The 10,723-nt window shown below is 35.5% G+C and overlaps 2 protein-coding genes across 3 annotated transcripts; both read left to right on the top strand.

Moving 5' to 3' along the window:
* Positions 1–587: 587 nt before the first annotated feature.
* LOC104248142 (uncharacterized) lies at positions 588–7,149 on the top strand. Of its 2 annotated transcripts, none has more exons than XM_009804345.2 (5): positions 588–1,002; positions 3,047–3,298; positions 3,542–3,685; positions 4,161–4,910; positions 6,808–7,149. In XM_009804345.2, exons 1-5 carry the CDS (start codon positions 892–894, stop codon positions 7,027–7,029), a joined length of 1,479 nt encoding a protein of 492 aa, XP_009802647.1. In that variant the 5' UTR covers positions 588–891; the 3' UTR covers positions 7,030–7,149. The 2 variants fall into 2 exon arrangements, with proteins under 2 accessions (XP_009802647.1, XP_009802646.1); XM_009804344.2 differs by having other exon boundaries at positions 783–1,002; positions 6,338–6,841.
* A 711-nt stretch (positions 7,150–7,860) lies between these two features.
* LOC104248146 (protein ASPARTIC PROTEASE IN GUARD CELL 1-like) lies at positions 7,861–10,057 on the top strand. The gene is made up of 2 exons (XM_009804351.1): positions 7,861–8,755; positions 9,537–10,057. The coding sequence occupies exons 1-2, from the start codon at positions 7,861–7,863 to the stop codon at positions 10,055–10,057; spliced, it is 1,416 nt and encodes a 471-aa protein (XP_009802653.1).
* The last annotated feature ends 666 nt before the right edge of the window (positions 10,058–10,723 follow it).

Raw genomic sequence — 10,723 nt, 5'->3', positions numbered from 1 at the left:
TTGATAATTAATAATAGACACGTGTCATTTCGAGTGCCATTGTTCCATCGACTGAAACTTCACAGACTATTTTATATTTGCTGAGTCAAGACTCAAGAGTGAGCAATATCCCATTAGTAAATAAGCAGTACAATGTTGCTTATTTACGAGCAGGGTGTTCATGGTTCGATTTAGATCGATTTTTTCCTATAAAGAAACCAAATCAAGTAAGTTGGTTCTTCAAATATTGGAACCAAAGCAAACCAATTAAGTCGTTTTTTTATCGGTTCGGTTTTTATCGGTTTTGGTCGATTTTTCAGTTATTTATCGATTTTTTTGTTAAATATGAGACATACACTACCAAACACATATTCCGGAGATTACATTTTCGACGTAACACTATAAAATTAATTATTATTTGAGAAATCTATCATTTATTAAAATATATTGATGATAATTATCAAATAGTGATGAATAATTTGAACACTCAATTAAAAATCGATTATTTTTAACATAAAATAAATTTTTATACTTTGGCAAAAAAAAAACCACTAACCAAAGGAAAAAAAAAAAAGGAAACATAAGAGAAAAACAAAATCCTACGGAGAGAAGAATACCGGAAAAGAAAAGAAAAAAAACTTGGAAGAGAATTAAAAGGGAAATGGAGTCTCTTTATTTGCTTGTCGCTGTTGCAAAAAACAAGCAGTAAGAAGCAAAGCGTATAGTAGCGGCGAGATCCTCCAAGGGGCCGCTCTCTTTCTTCCAATCCTCCATTGACGTTTGATACAGAATTAAAACTTAATTAAATTCAGTCTCAATCAATCCGATTGTCATTTGACTCCCAGTAATTTATATAAATAGTAGAAGAACCAAAAGGCAGGCATCAAATTGAGTCAATTTGTGATTTTGATTATGAGGAAAAGGACGAGAAGTAGCGTCGATTGTGCAGTTGTGGATGTTTGGAAACGTGAAGTGGGTGCTCTCTCTACCAGAAACTTCGCTCACCGTCTCGCTGCCTCTGAGGTACTACTTTTGTCTTACATGTGTTTATGATAACTCTTGAAATATATCAGGGCGAACTTGTCACTCAAAAAAAAGGTGACAGTGTCACGCCAATTTTTACGCTGGAAATACATAAGTCATTGTATTAAACATTTACTGATTGTGATCCTTGAAAGATGTTAAGCTGAAGTGCTTTCCCCATTTTTTATTATTATTGTTATTGTTATAGTTGCTGCTGCTTAACCGTTGGACATCAATTCATGTTTGTATCTTTAGTTTTACTGAGCCTAAGATTATCAGTGATATAGATTATGTGGCATTTATTATTTCACTAAGTGAAGCTTAGAACAAAGGCGGATTAGGTTATTGTTTGTCTCGACTTTTGTGTTATTAACTTTCTTTTGTTTTCTGTGTTGAGAAGAAAAATTTATTTCATTTTTTTTTTATAAGGTAAATTGTATTAATCAAAAGGGAGAGAACTCCCGTATACAGGAAGTATACCAAAGAGTAGAGAATTTACAAAAGACGCCCAATCTTCTATACAAGTAGGGGCTATATGAGTGCACCAAAAAGCGATCAAAGATAAAAGACTATTCTTAAGATGTGAAAAAGGAGACTCAATCCACTCAAAAGCTCTCCTATTTCTCTCCCCCCAAACTATCCACATGAGAGCTAACGGGGCGAACTTCCATGCCTTTTGCTTTCTTCTTCTACAGAAACCGGCCCAGCTATATAACATCTCCTTTACAGTGCTTGGCATCACCCATTGAACACCAAAAAGATTCAGGATTGCCCTCCACAAAACCGAGGACACATGGCAATGCAACAAAAGATGATCAACTTCTTCCCCTGAGCTTTTATACATGTAGCACCAACTAACAAGTGTAATTCCTCTCTTTCGAAGATTTTCAGCAGTCAAGATCACTCCCCTCACCGCTAGCCATGCAAAAAAGCACTTCTTCGTAGGCGCCTTAGGAATGCAGATCGAGGAGTATGGAAAAGTGGCCTCCTCTCTCACCAACATACTCTGGTAAAAGGACTTTACGGTAAACAAACATCACCACGCAAACCCCATCTCCAAGAATCACAAGATGGCCGGGGCCTGTCTTGCCCATATAGCAGTGTCAACAAATCTTGGAGCTCCGCAATCTCCCAATCTTGCATGTTCCTTCTAAATGAGAGGTCCCATACTACCCCCCTTCATGCTCCTTACGCCCATGCTCCTTATGAATCTGTTGGACCATCAATTCCTTCTGGTTTGAAACGCTGAAGACGTGAGAGAAGGAGACCCTCAGAGTATCCTCTCCACACCACCTATGATTCCAAAAGCTGATTCTCCTCCCATCTCCCACCCTGTAAGTGATGTTGTCATTGAATGCTTCCCAATTCTTCATGATGCTTCTCCACATGCCACACCCGAAAGGTGTTGTGATTGCCTTGGTCCTCCAACCCCCTCCCATGGAATCGTACCTTTCTACTATGACCTCCCTCCATAGGGCATGCTCTTCTACCCCGAATCTCCACAGCCACTTCCCCAATAAAGCTCTGTTGAATACCCTAAGATCTTTTACTCTAAGGCCACCCCACTTCTTTGGGGAAGTGACTGCCAATTCACTAGATGAAACTTTCTAGTTCCATCCGCCGCATTCCAAAGAAAATTCCTTTGAAGCTGCTCCAATTTTTCTGTGATGCTCACCAGCGCTTGCAACAGGGACAAGTAATAGGTGGGCATACTCGATAAAGTGCTTTTAATAAGCACTTCCTTACCGCCTTTTGACAAGATTTTTTTTTTTTATTTCATTAACAAGTAGAGAGAGAGAGAGAGAGATAGGATTGTAAATTTGAAACAAAATCAGTTTGCTTAATTGTTGCATTGACTTAGTTAAGGGTGAAGTGGTTTATAAGTGCAATACCTTCTCCGTTTCCGTCCTTAATTATTTTAAAAGTATATTAAATATGATATCAGCTGAAGAGTTTATTTTCATTTGAATAGAGATTCTTAGCTGTGTCCTATTTATGTTCCAAGTAAGTCTCAGAACCTGGAGCCTGCTAACTGTTGTACCAGGATCTCGTGCTACGACTTGATGTCTTGCGGAAGCTGGAGAAGCACAGGGGCTGTGTTAATACAGTTAGCTTCAATGTTGATGGGGACATAGTCATATCAGGCTCTGATGACCAAAAGGTCATACTCTGGGACTGGGAAACTGGGAAAGTTGTGCTCTCGTTCCATTCAGGTCATCATAACAATGTCTTTCAAGCAAAAATTATGCCATACACTGATGATCGAAGCATTGTTACCTGTGCTGCGGATGGACAGGTAACTTCTTTTCTTGGGTTTCTTTCTTCATGATGTTTCATGTAGGGCATCACCTTCCTAAATAGTATGCTGTCTTTGCCCTCTATTTCCTTGATCTTCCTGAAAGGGAAGCACTTATTTCCTTCTTATGGGTTGCAGATTTACTTCAAAATTGCAAAAGGATTATAGTTTGCTTCTGCTACTACATCCAGTGAGAAAAAAGATACTGTTATTTTACACAATTTAATGATAACAATCATGCAGGTGAGACAAGCACAGATTCTAGAACATGGGAAGGTGGAAACCAAGTTGCTGGCCAAACATCAAGGACGAGCACACAAATTGGCAATTGAGCCTGCAAGCCCTCATATTTTTTACACTTGTGGAGAAGATGGGTTAGTTCAACATGTGAGTTACTGTCGTGGTTCCTGTAGTTCTATAGCCCTTTCCATCATCTCATGAAAAACTTTTTATATTTATGATATTACTCATTAGTTTGAATTCAATATATCTCTTTCGCTGGTAGTAGAAGATTGCTTCTTTTCTTCTTCCTTTTTTCCCTCTCTCATTTACTGGAACAACTTTGTCCTTATGTTTGGAAACAGTATATATGTAAAGTTGTAAACATTGTTTTAAATCAAACTATTAAGGAGTATATGTTGAAGTAAAATAATGACATAATGTCCTCTATATTTTTGTAAATGATTGCTAAAAATCTATGGGCTTAATGGGAATAAGAAGAGCAAAACAGAAATACTAAAACACTGAAATACAAAGAGACTGAGACTTTGACAAATAGGTATGGTTGTGGTCGAGGTTTCTCATAGCTTCTTTTCATCTGAGCTTTATATGGCTAATGGTCTGAATCAATGTGTTCTTACAGATAGATTTGAGAACAAACACCGCTACAGAGCTTTTTACTTGCCGACCTCAGCGGATGAGGAGATATATGTCCATACTTCATCTAAATGCAATTACAATAGATCCAAGAAATCCCTATCTGTTTGCTGTTGCTGGATCAGATGAATTTACAAGAATTTTCGACATCCGCAAATATAAGTGGGATGGATCCACTGATTTTGGCCAACCGGTTGACTATTTCTGTCCCCCACATCTAGTTGGTGATGAGAATGTGGGGATAACAGGCTTGGCTTTCTCTGACCAGAGTGAGCTTCTTGTTACATATAATGAAGAGTTTATTTATCTTTTCACAAAGGACATGGGGCTGGGACCTGATCCATCCCCTACTTCGCCATTGTACAATGACAGTGATGAGGGTGAAATGAACCAAGATCACGAATCTGGTGCATCTCCAGCTGACATAGAGACGGGAGCAAACATTGGTCCACAAGTCTACAAGGGGCACAGGAACTCTGAAACAGTAAAGGGCGTGAATTTTTTTGGGCCCAAGTGTGAATATGTTGTGAGTGGATCAGACTGTGGTAGAATTTTCATATGGAAGAAAAAGGGTGGGGATCTTGTTCGTGTTATGGAAGCAGATAAGCACGTAGTGAACTGCATTGAGTCCCATCCTCATACCGCAGTGCTTGCCAGCAGTGGAATTGAGAGTGACATAAAGATATGGACTCCAAAAGCCATTGAAAGAGCTATTTTACCTGCAAATATTCAACAGGTATGTGATATCAAAATAAAAACTCAAATATGAAGAGGTAAATTTCGTTGTTGTAGGTTCTTTAGCTTGTTCTTCCGAACAGTTTTGTTGGAAGTAGTACACAAGTTACTTCTATTGATGGACAATGGATGGGAAACATTTAATTGTTCTCAATATCTCAAGATTTTATCATTGGGTCATTATAAACTTGGTTCATCATTTTCAGGTATAACCTAAGATTGTAGGGGTAATAAATTATGCATTAGCATGTTCTCTTGATTTCAGCTGCCTACACATCCTGATCACACGAGTAAAGCTAAGCTAGTAATGGGACTACAGTTAGGGGGGTTTCTACTTATTTGATGTATTGCAATACAACAAATGGTTGACAATTATACATTCAAACTTTGTACTGGTCTCTCTTGGTTTCGTTAAAAATTTATCTACCTAATAGGGAGTATCAAAACTAGTAGAAATATCATCTTGTGAAATTTGAATGTTTTTTTATTTCAGCTGCATCCAATATTAAACTTCATTTAACTTGATATTATCTGGAAAAGCTCTCGAGGATGCTCTTGTTCATTATTGTTGTCTTTATCCAAAAGAATTCAAATATTTTGGTAGCCATCATCCAGAAAGTTACAAAGGTATATTGCATGGATGAGGTTCTAGTTATTACACATGATTGAATGTCATTTTGTAGAGAATCATTTTTATGTTGATTCAGCACTTCTGTTATACCTCTTGCTTTCTGGGAATTTTCCCGTTACATGGAGTACTAGATTTTATCACCTTATCAAGAAAAGAAAGCCACAAAGGTATGAGGTTTCCCTCTGCTGGGAAAAAAAAGATGAATTAGTTTCACTGAAGTGTCCTACTGAGAAAGGATTTTATATTTCCACACCCCCCCCCCCCTCCCCCAAAAAAAAAAAAGAAACTAAGGAATGTTACTTGAAAAATGAAGCAGGATCAGGTGAATCTAGGAAGCGGAAAGTTTGAAAAGATTTGAGTATCTTTCTGGGGTTGCGGGAGTTCAGTGGTGCTGGGACGCAATTTATTTATTCAATTAGCTACTTTTTTCTTGTATTTCTGCGGTATAGTCCTAATCCATGTATGTGCATTATTCAATCATTATCTTTATGCCATCACTCTTGTATTGTGTCGTTTCTCATAAAAGAATTACTGTCAATGTAATCATGTTAGAATAACTAATTTTGGTAATGGTAGAGTCAAGTATCCCAAAAAGGGTATATCTTGTTTAAGCTAGAACTGACGAAGTCATATTTTAGCTGACTCCTTTCTTGAGTGTGTTAAGTGCATGTAGTAGGGATGTTATACATGAGTTATTCTAAAAGACAGACGATGTTAGATCCCAAATCCTTGCTATTTGATCTTTATGGAAGCCCAAGCAGCTCTAATTTTACTTCTAATATTTCTATCAAATTAAGGGTTCAGTACCTCGCCGATTTCATTTGTTCGGTTATGGCGGTGATGAAGATAATGGGATCTACTTCTTTGATGACGGGAGTGACAGTGATTATGGTGGTAGTAGTGACAATGAGGATGACGATGATAGTAATATGGAAGAATATGAAGATGATTTCTTCGATGATATGGATGATGACAATGGTGACGGCAACAATGATGACACTGATGATGATGATGGGTTTGAGGATTTAGATATCCACGAGTATGGAAATCCTGATGAGTTTTTTGACACTGTAGGGGACTCTGATTTTGACAATTCCTCTGATGATGACCAAGATGCTCCTAGCAGTTCACACTATGACAATGATGACTTGAATGACAATGACACTGATGAATGATGATGTTGCAACAATACAGGGATTATGTTAGTTCTCGTGGAGATGCTAATGCCGCTTACATGTGCTGATAATTGTGCACTTTCTGTTTCCAGCGGAGACCTAAAGCAAGGGGCTGGATGCATCGCATGGCTTCTCCAGAGGACCTAATGTTGCAACTATTTTCACTGGAAAGGCAAAGAACAAACCCGGAGAGCAATGAAGACAATTCAGAGGTTGGTAGAGAGCTTCTGCAACTCATTTTGACATTTGATGCAAACAGTGATAATTCTTCCGATGATGGTGAAGCTACTACGAGTGCTGAAAACTGTTTTTGACTGAGTTATTTGGTTGCAACCTCTATTTTCAACAAGTGTACATAAGATACTGAATAAATCAAAATCTTTTAACATGAATTTGTTATTTCTTTGCAAGATTTCTTTTTAATTGAGCCGAAATCTCCTGATGTCTATTCTCCTTGGATTGTCTCCTGTGGATTGTGCTTTTGTTCTGCTTCTCTTTGTCTGGCACGGTAGAGTACTTGCAAACAAGTTTTAATGCAGCCTATTCCTTTCAACAGCACCTGTATAGTTTCATTGGAGATCCCTGTTTTTAACTTCTTGATTTTTAACTTTTGTTTTCGGATAGGTGAAATTGACTCAATAGCACCAAATTTAGGATTATGACCTCTTAGGGGAGGCAAAAAATATTTGGTGATTTTTTCCTATTTGTTTGTCTTGGTGGGCAAAATTATTCAGTCGAAATGTGCACAAACTGACTCGGACAGTCACGGTTATCTAAAAAAATGTCCCACTCGTAACCTACTTATCTTAGGTATAATCCTACAAGTATTCCTCCAGATCGTGAAATAGAGGAGCTTTGTTGCCATCCTTAGTCCATTCATCAATCGAGATAAATTTTAACCATTTATATCTTCATCAATATTTTCCCTAACTTGCTCCTTTCATAAGATTTCAAAAGAATAAAAAAGGAAAAGAATCAAGCTAATCAACTATAAATTTTGTCGTTGTGTAATTTATTAATGTTTTCCCTGTTTAGAAGATTTGATTAGAGAGATATAAGCGGATCAGAAAGAATTTAATTAGATTATATACCCTATATAAATGCTAGGATTAAGCACATAATGTGCGAGTAATTAAGTTTCAGACATGGGAAATTTCCTCCATGTTCTAGCCATGACACTCTTACTTTTCCTATTCTCCAATATTTCTGTTTCAACAAGTGAAAACATTCATCTTTCCCTTAATTACACATCCATTTTGCAAGCCAGAAAAAATTTCATGGCTCTTGATATCTCCAACCTTTCTTATCATTCAACATCCTCTTACAGTTTTCCTCTTTACCATCGCGATGTATTCGAAAAATCAGAGTTCAAGGATTATGATTCATTACTCGATGCTCGTTTTGCTCAAGAAATGTTATTTTCCATGTCTGAATCTGAATACTCATCTGAAAATTCTACGGCAGCATATTCAGTTCGTGGTTTAATTGTGAGCCCCTTTTGGGTTGGCAGTGAATTACAACGTGAACTTTTGCTTATAGACACTGGAAGTCGTCATGTTTGGTGGCAATGTGGTCCATGTGAACCAAATAAATGTTATGAACAAAGGAGAAATTTATTATATGATTCAACACTCTCAAAAACATTCCAACAAATTAATTGTGTCACTGACACATCAAGTTGTTTTCAAGGGCAGAGAATTTCTTGCTCTAGACTAGAACAAAAATGTAATTATGAAACAACATATGGTGATGGTTCAATCTCGACTGGATTTATGGCATATGAAATGATAACATTTACTTCAATCCAAGATTCAGCAAAAATAATATTTGGTTGTGGGAAAGATCAAATGAGTGGGATTAAGAAATTCCCAAGATTAATAAGTGGAATTGCTGGTCTTGGTGCTGGTCTATATACTAATGGATTTGAGAAATATTCATTACAATCACAACTTGCTGCTACATTATTCTCTTTATGCATTCCTAGTTCTACTTCAGGAAAGCCATCTACACTCAACTTTCACAACACCCCATGGAAAACTGGTGAGTTATTAATTTCACGTATTGAACTTAACGTATATTTTTTTTGTTGCTATTAAAGCAATCATAGGCCGAGTTAGAATTTTGAGTTTATTTGGTTCTTGATTCTAATAAAGACAACTTACTAGGCTTTGGATATTATTTATACTCTCTCGTTCACTTTTACTTATCCACTATTCTAAAAATATTTTTTTATTTTTACTTGTCCACTTTGCATATCAAGAGAAAAATATTTTATTTTTTCTGTTTTGCCCTTAGCATTAATTACTCATTCTAAATCATTTTTTAAATCCATTTAGACCATACACTAATTAATAGGGGTATCATGGTAAATTATGTACTTTATTTATTATTTCTTAAAGTGCGTAAAAAGTAAAAACGTGACAAGTAAAAGTAAACGGAAGAAGTATATAATATATATTAAGTGATTTTTTAATTCAAATATAGAATTTTGTGATATTAAAGCAAGTTGATAAAGTCACTAAAGTTTATCCATTATAGCAGTAGATTCACCTTAATTTTGAGTAAATTTTGTCTTATACAGTCAAAACTCTTTATAATAGCTTTATTTGTTCTGAATTTTTTGGTTGTTATAACTAAGTACTATTATATAGAATATATATTAAAACTGATTTCATGAAAAGCTTAGCTTTTATAGTAAATTGCTGTTATTCTCAATGTAGTAGGTAAAATTTTATTGTAACTTTACTGATATAGTAAGATAATTTATTTATTTTTCAAAAATAAGATTTACTGACCATACGTGAAATTAACTTGACAACAGGTATAAGGACAACACTGATGAGGAACAATATTAATCCTTCATTTTACTATTTACGAGACTTGGAGAAAATTACCATTAACGATAGAGAAGTTCCTATTGATCCTGCACATTGGAATTTGGGTGCAGATAAAAATGGTGGTATGTTTGTAGATACAGGAACCTCTATTTCACAATTTCCTGCTGATATTTATGTCGAATTTAGGTATATATTTAGGTCTGAAGTTAAAGGTATGATATTGGATGAAAATCCACCAGAACCATTTGATACTTGTTATTTGGCAGATAATAATATTAATTGGGCCAATTTTCCAGTTGTTAGGTTTTATTTTAAATTCAATATAATACCTCTTGAAGCGAGACAACAACAAGTGATGATATTGTATCGGAAAAAATACTGCATGGGTTTTCGTAGTTCGAGTCATAATTTTTCTGTAATTGGTGCCAATGTATTACAGACTTTTGGGTTGACTTTTGATATTGATGCATGGTGGTTGACATTTTCACCAGATGCTTGTGAATAAAAAATATAAAAGGTTATTATATTATTGTTATGTGTCAATTCGTTATTGGGTGATAGTATCATATGTTTATATATATGGTGATGTTTGATCGAACATCGAATTTAAAAAAGAAAGAACGCCGCCTTTATTTTAAAAAAGAACGAAACATTGTGATTGCATTATTATATTTTAGTATTTAAATGTGAAATGTGCATATTGTTCTTTGTAATGCGCTAATTAAACCCTTCTTCTTAGTCTATGAATATTTGAAATATGATGATTTTAGAAGGGAATTAATTAGTTACTCAACTTTTCCATATATGTGATAGTTTAGAATTTTTGACCTATCAAAAGTGTAAACATTAATTTTGAGATCATAAACGGGTATTAATTAATTATTATAGCATAGTGGGATGATTGCTTAATAATGAGATTCCTATTTTGACTTTTGCCAACAATTTTCTCTCTATTGTCAAAATATAATAAATCAGTATCCGTGCTTGTCGATGGATTAGTTAAAATGTGTGTAATTAACTGGAACAAAAACTTCATTAGAAGAATGTAAAAAATGTATAAACTAATAATTGGATTACTATAGATAATGGTAAAAAAAGAGCTTTAAAAATGGCAAGACAGCATCTGAATACTTCTTTATCTTAATGCCACTTTTATGGCTATGTCATCTTG

Source organism: Nicotiana sylvestris, chromosome 1 (genome assembly GCF_000393655.2).
Source record: "Nicotiana sylvestris chromosome 1, ASM39365v2, whole genome shotgun sequence".
NCBI lineage: Eukaryota > Viridiplantae > Streptophyta > Magnoliopsida > Solanales > Solanaceae > Nicotiana > Nicotiana sylvestris.
The sequence above is the reverse complement of the archived record's forward strand: the minus strand, read 5'-3'. Positions and strand labels throughout refer to the sequence as shown.